The sequence below is a fragment of the Hemitrygon akajei genome, chromosome 2 (genome assembly GCF_048418815.1).
Source record: "Hemitrygon akajei chromosome 2, sHemAka1.3, whole genome shotgun sequence".
Classification (NCBI taxonomy): domain Eukaryota; kingdom Metazoa; phylum Chordata; class Chondrichthyes; order Myliobatiformes; family Dasyatidae; genus Hemitrygon; species Hemitrygon akajei.
In genome coordinates this window covers 131,863,788-131,882,733 of record NC_133125.1, presented here as the reverse complement: position 1 = coordinate 131,882,733, position 18,946 = coordinate 131,863,788, and the positions used below count along the sequence as shown (strand labels likewise).

Sequence of the window (18,946 nt, the reverse complement as noted above, 5' to 3'; positions counted from 1 at the left end):
GCCGAAGGGTCTCGGCCCGAAACGTCGACAATGCTTCTCCTTATAGATGCTGCCTGGCCTGCTGTGTTCCACCAGCATTTTGTGTGTGTTGCTTGAATTTCCAGCATCTGCATATCTGTTTTATGTTTTTGTGTTTCAGCAGAATATATAGGATGTCAGGATTAAGCTGTTATAATACACAAGATACTTTCCATAAGCACAGATGGAGTTCATCAGAAGGCACTTTCTTGTTCTTCAGACAATTATGTTTCCCAGAAGCTGTGATGTATCTTTTTCTGTTAAATACATTTTATGTATCATACAGAACTACTTAAAAATTACTTAGATATTTTTTACATTTTCCATTCTATTTGTATAATTGTATTCTAGTCCACTCTGTTGAGTTTATGACATCCAACTACAAAATGCATTCATTAAAATTCAAGATTTTTTAAAAACAGATGGATAGTTCCTTTTTTTAAAACCTTGGTTGCAGCTACCTTGGCCCATTTTAGCCCAACATCCACAATTGAGCTTTACTCAACTGACCAAAAATGACACACCTCTATCTACACTTGCATCAAATTGGCAAAATAACTTGAGTTTTTCTCTTTGCTTTCAAAATCATGAAAATTATTCCATAACAATAATTTTAGAAATAATAAATCATGTAACATCTGATATTTTACCTGTTCTGTGATTCCCCAAGGCATCTTAGGCAGAAAGCTAAGAACAGCCTGTGAGAAAGGCTGATGTGGGACATCATGCTCCAAGAGAAGAACTTCAGTTTCTGTTTCTTTATCACCAGCATTTCCTAGAGTTTTGACAAAGTGGCCCTGTAAAAATCCATCACAAAGTGTTCTTTTTAGATTACACTGCATTGCCCATTTTCTTTCCTCCCTCCTGACCTCAGAGCCTCGGAGGGCAATGATTCTAATAGAACAAGCATATTCTAGTACCTGCCCGAGGCAGCTATGATGCAAGCATGCAACTGGACAGTAAATGTCAGCATTGAGAACTGTAGAGCCATATACATCTATTGCAAAAGCCTAACCAGATATTCTTACTGCTGGGAGTTACTGATCCAATACATATAGACTATGGTTGAATTTTCAATTTTAGATGGAAAATTTGACCAGAGAACAATGTAGACAGGAACCAAAATTCAGATCAAGTGGGTTGGCACAGCTACATTTGTTAATGCTGTCAGTTAACTAAACAACTGTGCAGATAAGAAATTCATACATGCATCAGATGCCCATTTCAAATTACAACTTCTGAACACCTGCTTTTACCAATATTACCATGATTCTTGGTGACATAGGAAGAGGCCATTTTGGTCCATGGAGTGTATGCTAGCATACAGGACAATTTCATTCCCCACTAATTCTCCCCATAATATATACTCCTCACAGATTCAACCACTCAGTCATAGACTGGGGCAATTTGCAGTGGCCAGTATGGGACAAAATGGGAATGCCTGCAGGAAACACACGCTGAAGAAATAATTACAAACTTCTTTTAAATCAGATATACAATTTTATCCTTATACTGGGGATTTCTGTAATATACCAGAGTCCCAGTGAAGACTATGGATGAATATGATGTAAAAGGAGGATGACTATTTAACAAACAGAAAACAGAATGGAAGAATAAGAGTTAACTTCAGGTTAGAGACTAAGACCAGTGAAGTCATGTAGGTAATGGTGCTGGAATGCAAGCTGTTCAAAATCTTCAGCAATGATGTGGATGAGGAGATCAAAGTAATACATTCAGATTTGCTCATGATACAAAACCAAGTGGTTTTGAACTATGAGGAAGATGCAAAAAGGCCTTGGGGTATAGACTGGTGAAGTGAATGTATAGGGACAAGGCAGATGGTCATGTGAAGATGTTACAGTATGCAATATGAAAAATTACATGTCTTCCATTTTGATAAATAACCAGTAAGACCATATAATACAGTACCAATTATCTTATGACTGTTCATCCTTTAATTATCAAGGATTTTAGTATTTTGTTTCATATTCATAACAGTTGTTGCTTGTCTGGTATGGCTGTTATGAATACAAAATAAAAATCATTATTTTTAGTTATAATTTTGTACACTCTGAATCATTATAACTTTCTAAATATTAAGGATGGCACCCACTGCTTGAGTTTTATCCAACTGTCTATACACACTGCGCTGGTCAAGCTTGATCCTTAACAACACACAAAAGATGCTGCAGGAACTCAGGACAGGCAGTGTCTATGGGAAAGAGTACAGTCAATGTTTCTGACCAACACCCTTCAGCAGGACTGGAGAAAAAAATGAAGCTACTCTTCATCTTATTTTCTCCAGTCCTGCTAAAGGGTCTAGGCATGAAAAGTCAACTATACTCTTTTCTATAGATGTTGCCTTACTTGCTGAGTTCCTCCAGCATTTTGCGTATGTGGCTTGAATTTCCAGCATCTGCAGATATTCTCCTTAATATATTATTTTGCCTATGACTATAATCTTTGCTTAAGTGAAATAAAAAGCAGGCCATAACTGATAACTTACATTGGGATAGCGAGAACTTCTTGGCCAACCATCAATTACAACAATTATTCTGTGCTTCTCAAGTGCAGCAGCCTGTCGTGTTTCTATTCGAATCCTAGGAATCCTGCGGTCTGCCGGTGTGAACAAATGTCTTGTTGACTTGAAATATAGATAAGAATATGGATAATAGAGATTCATACTTCTATTTATGATTATCACTTAATAATATTAACCATATTAAGCTCACCTCTTTAATTTCTGATTTTGAAATCATGCCACAGTATGGTCTCCAGTTCCTTTTAATTATTCCAACAACTTTACCCGTTGGCTTTGAAACATTCTTAGTTGTAACTTTCTTCAGCTTAAAGAGGGAATGAAAATTTTTTAAATTGTACATTATCAACTTTTGTAATAGTGCTCTGTATCAGAACAAAAGATGAATGAAATTTTCTCATTCAAGCTATTTTCATGCAAAAATATTTTGCAGGCAAATGAATACACTGAATAAGTTTCCAAAAACATGCCATTTCTACCTTATGGGTAATGTCAAAAGATAAATAATATAATGGTGCAGAATTCCAAGTGGTAGAAACTTACTAATTGGGCAAATCAAATGACAATTAGAATGCATTTAACAGCAACAGCCACCTGACCTAAAATTCTGAAATAATTATACTTAAAACAGTTGAATTGTTTTTAATGATCTTTACTGATTAGAGGTGTTATAAAATGACTTTAAGCCTTTCAGTTTCTATGTTATTGTTTTCACAGATTTAATAATCAATTCTTAATTGTTCTTAAATGTTTCTGAATGCAGGGATATTTATAAACATTATACGTTATTAGCAGTCTAATGATAGAGTTCCTTTCCAACAGCTTGGTGTAATATAGCCTGTGTCTCCAGGTAAGATGGTGGTGTGCTTGGTCGCAGCAGCCACTCTGCGTCCAAACAAAGGCACAGTTCTTCATCCTTTTTTTACTATTGCAAGACACTGCTGGATATCAGGAACATTAAGTACTGTAGGCCTACCCCACCAGCATGCTGCTCGATAGCAGGCGAGCCGGATTTGTTGCAAAGTGTATTACTGTCTACTCCAGCAGCCCTAGGAGGAAGGTGTCAGAGGTGGGGTGCGGTCCAACAAACGGTGTAAATGATTGACTTGGATATTTTTCTTGGGGTCACAAAACCCTGTTGGACACTGGTAATGCAGAATGATGCAAATCCGGTTCACTAGTTCATTGGCAAGAGCAACAGCAGTGGAGCTGCGTGCCAAGGCGATCATGCCGTGGGGTCATCTACTGCAGTGCCCAGGGGTGTGAGACTCTGGAGGTGGTGAGGTGCAGCAGGCATCCATGCTGAGTTGGGGACTGGTCAGTGCTGCCCTCCAGAGTTCGCTCAGTGGTAGACAAACTGGAGTTCATCTGCTCCTGCACTACCGTGAGATGAGGACTGATGAGGACTACTGTGGGCTTGTTCTTGCTCCAGAACAACATCCCTTGCACCATCAATTTATAGGCCATGATATTCAGGGACTTATTACTATATTTGTGACTGCATGTTTTACTGCTATTGTAATTATATGTGCTATTTGTGCCTTGTGCTGTGTGTGACTGTATGGTACTGTGTTTTACACCTTGGTCCTGGAGGAACACTGTTTCATTTGGCTGTATTCATATGTAGGGTTGAATGACAATGAAACATAAACTTTAATTTGTGTGATGCCTTTGTCACCATAGGCTTCTTTGGCATGGATAAAACCTCCCGATGAGAATTTGGTGAGAAAATGTTTAACGCACGGTGAGCGCCACGTCATTTGCTGCTGACTGGAAAATCTATGGCATCGTTTTGTCTACTTTCATCCAAAACAAAAATCGATCTTTTGAACATTCAAAAATACATGGTCTCAATTTCACTGCTCACCACAACCATCGGACAAACCCCTTTACCCCCACTAGCTCTACCTCAAATAATTACAAGATAATTACCTGTTTACATTTTTAAAAACTACCATTATTTGTATCTTTTACTTCCAGTTATAAGCAAATTTGGCTGAATTAGACTCTTATTATCGTAATGCCTACTTTCTAAGCTACAGAAACTAAGCAGTACAAGAGTACAACATTAAACCTTACAAGATGTTCTTGCTGATCTTCTCCATCCTCTTCAACTTGTCCTTCATCCTGAATTACAACTGCTGATGGTGCAATCCACATCTCTTGGGGTAACAATTCTACAGCTACTACATCTTCATGGATAGCACGATTAAGATTCTTCAACCCCTGAATAAAAATCTGAAATAAAACAAAATTTAATATTATTTTGCCCCACCATGTTTCTCAGTTACTTTTTTGTGTTTGATCAATTAATACTGTATGCTACACATTAGATTTTATTACTTTGTTAATATTCAGTTAAAGACAGCCTAGAGAAGCCATTAAACATTACTTGCTAAACTAGGAAAAATAATCTTTGACATCCATTTATAATTTTGAACCCACAAGAAATTGATATTAAATACTTTGTTTGCTAGTAGAGCTATAAAGGGGATTTTTTCACCATCACTCAACAAGGCATTTTCTTTTAAAACAAACAATAGATCTGTCTTTCACCCCATCAGACTTTTATTTTCTCAGCAGTAATCAGACCTGAGCATCAAACCATCCATGTGGATAATTTAAAAAAAATCTAGAGAAACACACAAAATGCTAGAGAAACTCAGCAGGTCAGGCAGCATCAATGGAAAAGATTTTGGGGCTCTTCCTTCCTTTCCATAGTTGCTGCCTAACCTGCTGTGGTCCTCCGACATTTTGTGTGTGGTACTCCAGGTGTCCAGCATCTGCAGAATTTCTTGTGGCTATAAAAATTATCTAAGCAGGTTATTGGGTGCTTAGTTCCCACTTCTCATTTTCAAGTTCTGGACTCAGGACAGACCAACTCTTTAAAAATGACAGCACTAAAGCTCAGGACTCAGTTAAAGAGTCTGTCTGCTTGGACTTGATGAGATCCAGTTATAGTGCACTGATTCTCCTCTAACCTAAGACTTTTTCACTTGCATTTTTAACAATGTGTGCTTTATATATCACCTTCTTCGTGAAAATGAGCTTAGGCACCCTTATTCATGCCACCTTCCTTTACTTATTTCTAACAACTACTCCACGTTCATTCTTGTGTGACTATTACTAAAAACATACTTGATTCTCTATTTTGTTTTCACTTTAGCTGTTCACTATTTGCTTTTGTGATACTTTTTCTCAGCTTCTTGAAATAATTAGACTGTCATATGGGGAGACTGTAGAGGAAGGAATAAAGCATAGAACAGAAAAGACCATCATAATAGGCCACAAGACCCCAGTTAGTTGGTAGCAAATGTCATCAGATGAACGTGTTTTCTGTTGGTGGAAGTGCAACTGAAGCAACAGCCTGAAATGTCTTCTGACACTGTCAAAGAAAACTAGCTCTCAGAATTATCAACAAATTAATCATTAACTTGCATCCTCACGGAATACTACGATGTTTGTATATTGGTGAGGAGTGGCAAATGATTATGTTTCGATCTCATTTGGCAAAACTATGTATGTGACACAGGTTAATTTTTCAGTTGGTAAAGAACCATTATGGTAGGTCTATCCAAGAATTTCCCATTTGAAAAAAGGGGAACATGACAAGCCACGGAGAAAGATCAGTGTCAAGTGCCATCAGTAAAACCTGATGATCAGAAAGGAATAAAACAGGTACTCTGTCAATGAAAATGATAAGCATAAGACAATGTAGATAATCCACATTAAGGAAACTTTGTCTTGCCTTGCAGAAGTTCTGTTCATTACTATTCCTTGTATTTGTTTCTATTAAGTACTGACAGCATGAATTTATAGATTAGGAGACATTTGAAGTGAATATAGCCATTAAAATTACTATTGGCTTGGTACTAGGTGGTGAATTGATAGAACTGAATTCTAAAGATATAATTTCTATTTGATTTTGTCCCCCAACCATCTTTCCCATAAGACAGCAACAAATATTGAAAAAACTGAACTCAAAATGGTTTTTTTTCAAATAATATTTTGGTTAGTTATTATTAAACCAGTTAACTATAAAAGCAAATAAAACTAATCTGAATACATATATGCATGCACTGCCAGAACTAATGCACACTGATCAAAGGATAACAACAAATATTGTAAGAAATCTGACTTGTATTAGATTGGACTGTATAATGGTTTTTTTTTAAACTTTCTTAACCTCGTTTGTATTTTTCTATAATTATCTATTTATACATAATTGATCAGAGTGTTTTGTAGTGGTTGCATTTCTTAGTTCCAGAGGTGGATATTACATTACTTGATAGGGACCATCTCATTGGTTAACTGTTATCTATGGAAATTGAATGGAAGCAGCAGTCTGGTAATAAGACCAGATCACATTGGATCAGTCTCTGTCTTTTAGTCTCTTCTCTGTTCTTTTCCCTGCCACTAAGGTCTTTTCACCCCTTTCTCACTCTTCCTCTCACCCTCCTGTTTATCTTCCTTCCCTCGTTCTTTATTCTTGTAACACTTAATAAAAGATTGTGAGCGACAAGTTTTATGTCTCATTCTTGATTTCCAAAGAATTTTAGATCAAAAACATCAGGCTTCAATACCAGTGAACTTGATTACCAGGTCAGAATATCTAACCATATACTTTGTGACCAGGCATCTTAATTATTTGGCAAAATACACCTGATATTGTAAGGAAAAGAAGGAATGTCACAGAATGATGAAATGCTCTTAGGAATCTGAAAATATAGATGTTTCATTCTACAACACTGTATTCTATCTTGGATATGCCAGGAATGAACAAATAAAGAGTGGCATACAATCTGTACAAAAATGCAACAATAACAAAAAATATACGCAAGTTCAAAACCAACATCTGATTGAAGGTTTCTGTAGAGACCATACCTCAGTAAGGAAAGAAATTGTAACTAAGGAAATGGACTCTTTCAGTACACAAAAAATACAACTTATCAAATCAGCAAAATAAAATGGGCACAAACCAATGGCAAGATACGGAATCCCGGCACCAGTAAATGATATGTGAAGAAATAATTTGGTTAAAATGAATTGGAACTCTCTACAACAGAAAAAGTTTTTAAAAAACAGTAAAATTTCCAAGAATATCCACTGGAAAAGGCTGTTATGTATGTTTCCCCATATAAAGCCACTTACCTCCAAGCATCTTTTTGCTCCAATCTAAATTTTTTCAGTAATGTGAAAAAACAGGAACAATACTTTATATCATGGGATTGATCATTTAGAAGTGAGCTTAAGACTGTCAACAACCACTGATGTTCAATCCTTGCAGCCAAAGGCAATATATTTTCACTGAACTAAATTCAAAAGGATTGAAGTTTTAACCCAGACTTCCACCAAAATCCCTCAGAAACCAAAAGTAATAATCCATTTCCCTTAAAATTAAGAATTGGAATGAAGGGATCCAAAGAAACATTCACCTCTTTGCTTTTTCCTTCTTCACCATGGACACAGACTGTAGCTTCCAGGTAGTTGTCTCTGTTGGCTCGAAAGGTCCCTTGAAGGTAAGAATTAGACTTCAAACCTTGTTGTATTTTGGACAGAGGTAAATGTTCTGCAAAAAGCAGCTTACCACTCTCTATTTCTTTCTACAATGAAACAAAAGTTTGATTGTGATTACATTACACACACTCTATATAAATGAGGAAATGACTTTGAATTCCTAATATTGTACATCACATTAGTTCACATGATTTTATTCTGTGCCCCAAAAGAAACACCATTCAATGGAAAGCGACGATGATAAATTTACAGAAACTTTCCTATTTGTTGCATATCCCCACATACTGATTTGGCATCTATCACCATTAGTTAACAGACTAAATTTGTCCAACTTAACAGGATCATGCAGCAATGTAACAAGAATTTCAGTAGTTCAGGAAAATGCCCAAGCAACATCTTCCTTAGCTGTAAAAGGTGGGTGGCATGTGCTTCAAAGCACATTCAAAGGCAACAGCTTATTAAAATGGCTAACATCAATCATCATTTTGTCTTTGCTTTATCACTGGGATGTCATACTGCAGCTGTAACATGGGTCAGTCTGCACTCGGGACTATTATGTTCAGATCAGGTCACAATACAGGAAAGAGATAAAAGTAATAAAAGAGTGCAACAAGATTCACTGGAATTTTTCTTAGAATGTAGGATTTACTTACAAGGTGAAATTGGACAAGTTGGGTTTATTCTTGCTGGAATCTAGGTGGCTTAGGGGCAACCTTGTTAAAGTTAATAAAATTGTAAAGTGCATTGAAGAGTCTTTTACCTTGTGCCTGTCTAAACCTAAACGATGTAGGTTTGAGGTGAGAAAGAATAAATTTAAAGGGATCTGAAGAGCAGGGAGCAGAAGAGCAACACACGGAGGGTGGTGGGGATGTTAAACATCTGCCAGAAGTTATAGAGGCAGATATTACCATGGTGTTTAAAACACTTGGATATGTAGAGGGATATGGTCCAAACGTAGGCAAATGTATACACAGACATCACAGTCCACATTGCCAAGTTCAGTGTACAACGAGATCTGAAGGATTATATTATAGTGGACTGTTCCTTTAAGAGAGAGCGAAGGAGCGAACAGCTTGTGTGCTAATTCAGCAGCAGGGAGAGAGAGCCTGTGAGTTGCCTTGGAAACTGAAAGGTGGAGTTATATGATGGACAGCTCGTGTTCAGCACTTGGAGATATATGCAAGGTCAGCCGACTTTTTAATCAGACACACGACGCCAGAGGCAAGGAGGACACTGGTGAGCTTTGTGTGTCCATGACAAGGGTGGGGTTTTTGCTCACAGTGTGGACAAAGGAGTGACCGGTGGAGCACTATCGGTGTGTTTAACCCTGGCCTGGGTTGATAGCATTACCATGGAAACGGTCCCCTTTCTGTGGTCACAAGTTGGTGACTTTAAATAAGTTTCGGAAGCAAGGAGGATGATGTGGAGGATCGGCATCAGCATTGCAAGATAAACCAACTATCTCTCTCTCTCTCTCTCCAACTCCACTCAAATCAAATTCCAGAAATGAACTGATTACTTACCATACCACCATAAGACTGTATCAGCTAATCACCTGAGCTGGAGAAGCTTGGGAACCTTATTACTCACCTACATTTTTGCATATATTTTGCTAACCTGTTTACCTTATCTTGTTTTATATTACTTTATTCACACAGTTACTAATAAAATAGAGTTTATAATGGAAGACTCAGACTCCAGGTGTGTCCATTTCTGCTGATTCTTTTTAACCCATTACAGGGTACGTAACAAGTGGAAGTGCCAATTTCTATGCTGTACAATTCTCTGACTCTAGAGGGCTCTGTGAACATCAAAACTTTGTTTTAACATTCATTTATAATTTTCCTTTACTTATATTTTACGTACAAAGTGACAACTACTGTGCCAATTATAAATTCTATTGCTCCATTTCTGTCAGCCTAAGTGTGAACTAAAGATATATTATGGTCAAATATGCAATATTAGTATCATACTACTTGTAATACTGATAGGAACATTTTTAATAGCCAAATAAGATTCCTCAGGACAGTACCAAAGATTTAAACCCTTTCCTGCAACTTAATGCAATTTTTTTGGAACGTACTTACACTATTATCAGAAATACAAGCCAGCCTATCAATTAGCTCTGGATTTCCAGCCAAACTTTTGATATATTCTTCACCTAAAAGCAAGACATAATGGGGAAAAAGTGTTCATTACTGAGCCATACAGAGTTATAATCTAAACCCATGAAAGAATAAGGATATTGGAAACAAAAACCAGAGCAACTTGTGCCTTCTCCACCGATCAATAAGATTGTAGCTATTTTTTTTACCTTAATAAAATTTTCCCATATTTACCTCATATCCCTTGATTCCCTTTACATCCTAAAATCTTAAATGGACGAAACTTGGCAAGAACTGTATTGTTATAACTTGATAAAAGCATTCACTATTAAAACATCCGTTCCATATTCATCATAAGTTAATATGAATGATAGAGACCCCATTTCTCAGTTTTAAAAAGTGAAATACTACAATATATTTTCCATTACTAACCTAAGGATGTTCTACAGCAAGGGTTCCCAACCCTTCTTACGCCATGGAGCCTTAGCATTAACTGAGGGGTCTGTGGACCCCACTTAGTTTTAATTGCTTCAATAAAGTACTTGAACTACAAAAGCATTTTAGATTATGACTATGTATTATCAAAAAAAGACTTTAATTGCTCCTTATTCCATGAATTAACATATTTGAAAATCATTAACACTGTTTATGTAAATAATTACAAACTGTAACTCTCTTGTCCTGACAGTAATAACAAAGTTCTTCATGCACCTAAAAATCATTCTTCACACATGGGATATACATATCGCACACTTGTGGATATACCACAAGTTAATGTACTATGTGAAAGGTGCACAGATGTCTTAAATTGGAATAAATGACACAGCTCCATAGGTCATACACTTAAGGGTGAGTTACACATTGAACCAACAGAGGGTATTAAAAGAGGTAGTCATTATGTTAACTTTTCTCAAAGAAAATATTTTTGGTGTGTGAACTGTGTCTAAGTTTTTGGTACTCTTGGTCTATTTCACATAAGTGAGAAAACTGCTCACTGTGTTGTCCTTTCCGAAAGTACATATCACATTTTACAAGCAGCATTTATATGGATTTCTAATAATTCGTCAGTGGGGTTAGCCTACAGATTTTCTCCGGACATTCAGCCTCTAACTGGGGCAGCATGGTTGCATAGTGGTTAGCACAACACTTTACAGTACAGGCGACCTAGGTTCAATTCTCGTCACTGTCTGTAAGGAGTTTGTATATTCTCATCAGGACTGCACGAGCTTCCTCGGGTTGCACCAGTTTCCTGGCGCAGTCCAAACATTTACTAGTTGGTTACTGATCATTGTAAATTGTCTTGTGATTAGGCCAGGATTACATCGGAGATTCCGAAGGGCCGGAAGGATCTATTCCATGCTATACCTCAATAAGTAAAAATTCAGAAGCCATACTTACAAGTGAATGCAACCAAGCCATCTTCAACAGCACGCTCCTTGTTCTTTTTATCATTTGTTATCAAGATGACCTGTACATGCACATTGCTGTTCTGTGACTTTTTAAAATGCCCATTATACCACTTCACTGCTACTCGTATTGCTCGATCATTTCTGTCATTTGCGCCTTCACCTTGTTCTTGTTCTATGTAGGTATCTCTAAAAAGGAACAGGACACATGTTAGAGATTTAAAACAGATTCATATTCAATTTTCATTAGCAGATAGATATACCTACATCTACTCCCTATATGCTCGTTGAAAGAGCACTTATCAGAAATAGCAGTGGGAATTTTTTACTTAATGCAGTGCAAGAAAACCATATAACTAGAACAGAAGCGCCATCATGCCAATTGTTAGTAACTCAGATCAAATTTCATGTAACCACACACTCAATGGCCATTTTATTAGGTACATATTTTTGTTAATTCAAATATCTAATCAGCCAATCAAGTGGCAGCAACATTATGTATAAAAGTAGACATGGTCAAGAGGTTCAGCTATTGTTCAGACCAAACCATCAGAATGGGGAAGAAATGTGATCTAAATGATTTTGACCATGGAATGATTATTGGTGCTAGACAGGGTGGTCTGAGTATCTCAGAAACTGCTAATCTCCTGGGATTTTCATGCACAATATTCTCTAGTTTACAAAGAATGGTGCAAGAAACAAAAAACATCAAGAGAGCAGCAGTATTGAGGGCAAAAGTTAATGAGATGTTGAAGAATGACCAGATGATTCAAGCTGACAGGAAGGCAACAGTAACTCAAATAATCATGATTTACAACAGTGGTTTGCAGAAGGCCATGTCTAAACACATGAACTTTAAAGTGGATGGGCTGCAGGAGCAGAAAACCACAAATATACTTCCTCTACCTATCAACTGGTCACTGTGTGTATGGACTGTGGAATGTGATGACATCACTTCAGGATGTTTTTTCTTCTGAAATTTAACATTATGATTCAACAATGCTTGTGGTTTAGTGGGGTAACTTTATTCAGTCTGCAACACTGATATTATATTAACACACACTGATGCCCAAAATAATCCAATAGCAAACATTGCTCTGAAGTAATTATTATGAAGCAAGTCAGATTAGATTAAGACAGCATATTTGAGAATTTCTCTTCTGAAAACATGTTGCCCTCATGAATGGTTTGCACAATTAATACACCTATCAACAGAAATATTGAGACTAGTGTGACTGCAGATTCTTGAAATCTGGAGCAACACACAAGCACTGAAGCAAGAGCTGAAAACCCAAAATGTCTTCTATAGACACTGCCTGATCCATTGAGTTCCTCCAGTATGTCGCTTCAACAGAAGTAGTGTTTCAATGAATTACAGACAGAGGTAGAGGGGAAGGAAGGTGAAGAGAAGAATGAAGGAAGAAAAGAGGGAAGGATTAAGCAGTATTCTTTAATTCCAACATGAGCCATCAGCAAAAGTCCACGCAGTGACTTCCATAGGCAGTATATTCGTGGAACAGACAGTGTTGCTCTCACTGATCCAGCAGCTAAGGTTCAATCTTGACCTCCAGTGCTGTGTGTGTAGAGTTAGCACATTTGCCCTACCATAGTGTGAGTTTCATTTGAGTGCTCTGATATAGTAAAAGAACTGGGCTACAGAGAAAGCAATGGGAGGATTACACTGCTCTGAGAGCTGGTATAGACTCAATGGGCTGAATGGCTTCCTCCTATATAACAAAAATAACGTAATATGACCGCATCTAAAGGTAGTTGGATTGTCATCTTTTGAGAATTACAAGGATCAAATGGGAATAAAAGCAGCATACGTTCCCAATGAACCATTTTGTACAGGAAATTAGGTGGCTACTTTTAACATTGCTTCATGAAATTTTATTTATTACAGACATGAAAACACCATATTTGCAATATAGTCGGCTATTTATATCTATACATTATTGATAATTAATATTTCTTACTTGTGATGTTCATTTGTAAAAGTATAAAAATGTTTTTCAGGGTTGTTAATCACATCCTTAATTCTTTTGTACACTGGAGCACTTCGATGTCTGATCTCTTGCAACACAGTCTGCAAGATTATCACATTCTGGATTGCAGGATCTTCAAGGATATCAATCTAAAAGCAAATTAAAATAAAAATAATAACCAAACAGTTCTGTATTAAATGTAGCCATAACCATCCCAAATACACAAATACAGCTCTAAAAGAACTATTTGGAGCCACTGAAAATATGTGTTTATATACCCAAAATGCTGGTGGAACACAGCAGGCCAGGCAGCATCTATAAGGAGAAACACTGTCGACATTTCGGGCCGAGACCCTTCGTCAGGACTAACTGAAAGATAGTAAGGGATTTGAAAGTAGTAGGGGGAGGGGAAATGCAAAATGATAGGAGAAGACCGGAGGGGGTAGGGTGAATCTGAGAGCCGGAAAGATGATTGGCAAAAGGGATACAGAGCTGGAGAAGGGAAAGGATCATGGGACGGGAGGCCCAGGGAGAAAGAAGGGGGTAGGGGAGCACCAGAGGGAAATGGAGAACAGGCAGAGTGATGGGCAGAAAGAGAGGGGAAAAAAAAGGGGGGACAAAACATCTCAAGATTAAGCCACACTCAGGTTGGAGGAACAACATCTTATATACCGGCTGGGTAGCCTCCAACCTGATGGCATGAACATTGATTTTTCTAACTTCCGTTAATGCCTCTCCTCCCCTTCTTACCCCATCGCTGATATATTTAGTTCCCCCCCTCTCTTTCTGCCCATCACTTTGCCTGTTTTCCATCTCCCTCTGGTGCTCCCCTCCCCCTTTTGTTCTCCATAGGCCTCCCATCCCATGACCCTTTCCCTTCTCCAGCTCTGTATCCCTTTTGCCAATCACCTTTCCGGCTCTCAGCTTCACCCCACCCCCTCCAGTCTTCTCCTATCATTTCGTATTTCCCTTCCCCCACTACTTTCAAATCCCTTACTATCTTTCCTTTCAGTTAGTCCTGACAAAGGGTCTCGGCCCAAAACGTCGACAGTGCTTCTCCTTATAAATGCCGCCTGGCCTGCTGTGTTCCACCAGCACTTTGTGTGTGTTGCTTGAATTTCCAGCATCTGCAGATTTCCTCGAGTTTATATACCAGCATGTTCATACAGAGAACATATATATTCATATGAATAAAATTAAGTCAGATGCAATGTATGGCCTGCGTTACTGCTATCCAGATAGAGAAATTTATCTCCATGAATTTCACACATCACTACCACAAAATGTTACACAAAAAAGCTTACAAAATTTATGTACAAAATGTATATGGAGAACTGAACTAGTTTAGCAAGGACAATGATTGTAGGCTGAGTTCATAGTGGGAGACAACTTAAAGAAATTACTTTGAAAAACTGACAAGGCAATCTCTTCTATTGATATATATACCACAATTTAGTTCTGACTGCTGATGGTTCCTTTACTGTTTGTATGATTTGTTTTTTTTTCATCTCTGCTCATTGGGTGTTGGTCTTTTCTTTAAATTGGATTCTTCCGGTTTCTTTTTTTGTGGCTGCCTGTAAGCAGATGAATCTCAAGATTGTATCATCTATACATACTTCGATAATAAATGCACTTTGAACTTTTAAACTTTGTCTCTCTTCTACATATTTCCGGAAGATCATTCTGACAAAGTATTCCATTTCAAATGGAAGAAACAGGAGACTAGAAAATACAGCAAATCTGAAAAGCCGATTAGTAGCACCTATGGAAAAAAAAAGTTCAGTGCCCAGGATCTTGGCCAAAAATGCTAATTATTTATTCTTTTCCCTTGATGCTGCCTGGCCTGCTGAGTTCTGCCAGCATTTTGTGTGTGTTGCTTTGGATATCTAGCATCTACAGACTTTTTCGTGTTTATGATTGTATCCAGCCAAATGTTCAGATTACACTTTCACTTTCCACAGATGCCGCCTGCACTGGGAGTTTCTAGCATTTTGTTTTCATTCCAGTGTTCAACCAGTTATTCTAAAACATTTTCAGTTTTGATTTCAGATATCCATCGACTGAAGTTTTGACTTTTTTTTATTGTTCAATCACTTCCAGACAAATCATTCACTCCTCTATCCAAGGCCCAAAATATTGATGCAATCAACAAAGAAGGCACACCAGTGGCTATACTTTATTAGGAGTCCGAGGAGATTTGGTAGGTCAAATTTCTACAGATGTACCATAGAGAGCATTTTGACTGGTTACATTAACATTAACATCCGGAGGCTCCAATGCAAAGGATCAAAAGAAACTGGAAACATTATAAATACAGCCAGCTCCACCACCAGCAAATCCCTCTCCAAAAATGAGAAACTCAGAAGGTGACATCTATCATTAAAAACCTTCACCATTCAGGACATGCCCTCTTCTCATTATTACCATCCAAAAAAGGTACAGGAGTCTGAAGACCCACACAGCTCCTTCACCTCTTCCATTAGATTTCTATACAGTCCTCACTATTCCTCTTTTGTTTTTATTTTTTTATGTCCTACACAGCCACAGAACAACAAATTTCAGAACATGTCAGTGATTCCGATTCTGAGAAACATATTCCCCCTCCTTGCCTAATGAAGGATCTTAGCCCAAAATGTCAACTGTTCATTTTCCTCCAAAGATGCTGCTTGACCTGCTGAGTTCCTCCAGTGTTTTATGTGTGTTGATCTAGAATTCCATCATCTGCAGTCTCCTGTGAGTTCCCATCCACTACCAGGTTTCAGAATGGTATATCAACTCATGAACACTGCCTTGTTATTCCTTTCTTTTTGCATTATTTAGGTTTTTTTGCAATTTACAGTATAACGTAGGTCTTCTGCATAATCCTGGTTAATCAGATTGTTGGTTTCAATGGCGCTTTCTCTCTGATCCCCGTAGCCCAATTCCCCAGTTCATATATTCAATGACACAGCCTTACAACTCTCTGTAATGGAGAATTCCAATTTTGACAGGGTATCTATAATTAAAGGCCACAGGTTGAAGAGGAGAGTGGAAAGATTTAAAGGGGACCTTCCCCCACGGGTGGTGGGGACATAGAAAAAAGCTAATAGATGTAGAGATACTGGTGGGTACAATTACAGCAGTTTAAAAGACAATTCCTGATCTCCCAATCTACCATCATAGGTCTTGCATTTCATTTGTCTACCTGCATAGCACTCTCTGCAGATGGAACACAATCATCTGAATCGTTGTCTTTACTACCTCAATGTATTTATGCATGGCATTAGCTGACTGGATGGCACACAAATCAAAAGGTTTTCACTCTATTTTGGACATAGTTATCGACTAATGCAGCATGGAAACAGGCCCAACTCATCCAAGCCAACTAGAGGGTCCACCAAGCTCGTTTCATTTGCTCAAATCATCCCTCTAAACCTTTTTCTATCCAGGTACCTGTTCAAATGCTGCAAATGTACCTGCCTCAACCACACCTTTGGCACCTATTTCCAAATACTGACCACCCTATGTGAAGAAGTTGCCTCTTTGGTCCCTTTTAACTCTTTCCTCCCTCATGTCAAATCCAGGCCCTTCAGTTTTAGCTCCCCTTCCCTGGGAAAAAAAACTGTGCATTCACCCTATATGTACCTTTCATGATTTACTATTTTTCTGTAAAATCTCTTTAGCCAAAGGGTGGTGAATTATTGTTGTGGAGGCCAAGATGTTGGGTATATTTAAAGTGAAAATTGATAGGTTCTTAATTAGTAAGCGGAGCAAAGGTATCAGCTAGAAAGCAGGAGAATGGGGTTCAGAGGGATTTTGACATGTCATCTAAAACCTTAACAAACTTTTTTAGATCATCCATTATCACAGATCCTCACCACCCAGGCAATGCTCTCTTCTTGCTGCTGCCATCAGGAAGAAGTCACAGCAGCCTCAGGACCCCCACGATCAGGTTCACTCACAGTCACTACCTCTCAATCATCAGGCTCATGAAACCAGAGGGGATAACCTGACTCACCCCACCACTGAACTGTTTCCACAATCTATGGACTCAATTTCAAGGACTCTTCATCTCATGTTGTCAATATTTATTGCTTATTTATTTATTATTATTTCCTTTTTTCTATTTGCAGTTTGTTTTTTTGCACATTGGCTATTTGTTCAAACTATTAGGTGTGGTATATCACTGGATCTATTGTGTTTCTTGTAAGTACTGTGAATGCCTCCAAGAAAATGAATCTCAGAGTTGCATATGATGACATATATGTACTGCGATAAATTTACTTTCAACTTTTGAACTTTGAAATCAGCCACGATGGAATGGAGGAACAGACTTGAAGGAGCAGAATAGCCTATTTCTGCTCTCCTGAATCTCATACATCCAAGGTATAAAGTCCCAGCCTTCTCCATATAACTCAAGTCCTGATAACATCCTCGTACATTTCATCAAGTCCAGCAGCATCTACCGACGGGAATAAGTAATCCACGTTTTGGGCCAAGACGCTTAAAACGTCAACTATTTGTTCCCTCCCATAGATGCTGCCCGACTTGATGAGGTCCTCCAGCATTCTCCAAATGCATTCACACCGCAATAATGAACCAATATAGGATAGGAAAAGGCAGTTTTAAAGTGGGAGGGTAAAGATCTAAAAGGGAATTCTAGGGTAACTTTTCCACAGAGGGTAGTGGGTATATGCAATGAGCTGCCAGAGGAGACTGTACCAAAACACACACACACACACAACACTGGAGGAACTCTGCGTGTTCGATACTGTCGATGGAGGGAAATGTACAGTTGAGTTTTCGGGCCGAGCTCTTCATTAGATGTAGGTAAAATTACAACTGAAAACTGGACAGGCACATGGATAGAAAAGGTTTAGGGAGGTATGGACCAAACGCGGGCAAACGGGACTGGCTTGCATGGACGTCTTTGGTCAGCATGGACCTGTTTCATTGCTGTATGACTGCCCGCCTTCAGCCTCCTCCCCACAACCTCTCGCACAGCAACGCCGTCTCTACCTGATGAAGCACCACGTTGGTGTCGGGAAGTAGGAAATGGGGCTGCGGGCACAACTCGCTACTGCTGCAGGGCTCGTCGCTGAGGGAGGCCGAGGCCTGGGCCTCGCACTCCTCGCACAGCCGCCAGCCGCACAAGATATCATCGCGCAGGTAATGCTCGCGCACGATCTTCAGTACTCCCCCAGACCGCGTCTTCTTAACGAAGGTTTTGGTTTTTAACATCGATTCTTCTGTTCCAGTCCGCAATAAAACAACAAATCGAAAATAACGCTACCCGCATGCACCGACTTGGCAGTCAACGGAAATAAAGAAACGTTTGCCTTTACTGGTCCAGCTCCAGTGTACAGGGGGCGCTGTGCGAAACCGTCCTCCCAGCAG

General features: G+C 38.5%; 1 protein-coding gene across 1 annotated transcript in view; it reads right to left on the bottom strand.

The window, feature by feature from the left end:
• dis3 (DIS3 exosome endoribonuclease and 3'-5' exoribonuclease) overlaps positions 1 to 18,911 on the bottom strand; it is a 45,662-nt gene extending 26,751 nt beyond the window's left edge. The window contains exons 1-9 of the mRNA XM_073028103.1: positions 18,569 to 18,911; positions 13,562 to 13,719; positions 11,578 to 11,774; positions 10,162 to 10,235; positions 7,993 to 8,160; positions 4,637 to 4,795; positions 2,751 to 2,864; positions 2,525 to 2,662; positions 669 to 815 (exon numbers count right to left, since the gene is read on the bottom strand). Coding sequence (XP_072884204.1) covers positions 669 to 815; positions 2,525 to 2,662; positions 2,751 to 2,864; positions 4,637 to 4,795; positions 7,993 to 8,160; positions 10,162 to 10,235; positions 11,578 to 11,774; positions 13,562 to 13,719; positions 18,569 to 18,790 — 1,377 coding nt within the window. The 5' untranslated portion in view covers positions 18,791 to 18,911. The remainder of the gene's footprint in view (positions 1 to 668; positions 816 to 2,524; positions 2,663 to 2,750; positions 2,865 to 4,636; positions 4,796 to 7,992; positions 8,161 to 10,161; positions 10,236 to 11,577; positions 11,775 to 13,561; positions 13,720 to 18,568) is intronic.
• Between the last annotated feature and the right edge of the window lie 35 nt (positions 18,912 to 18,946).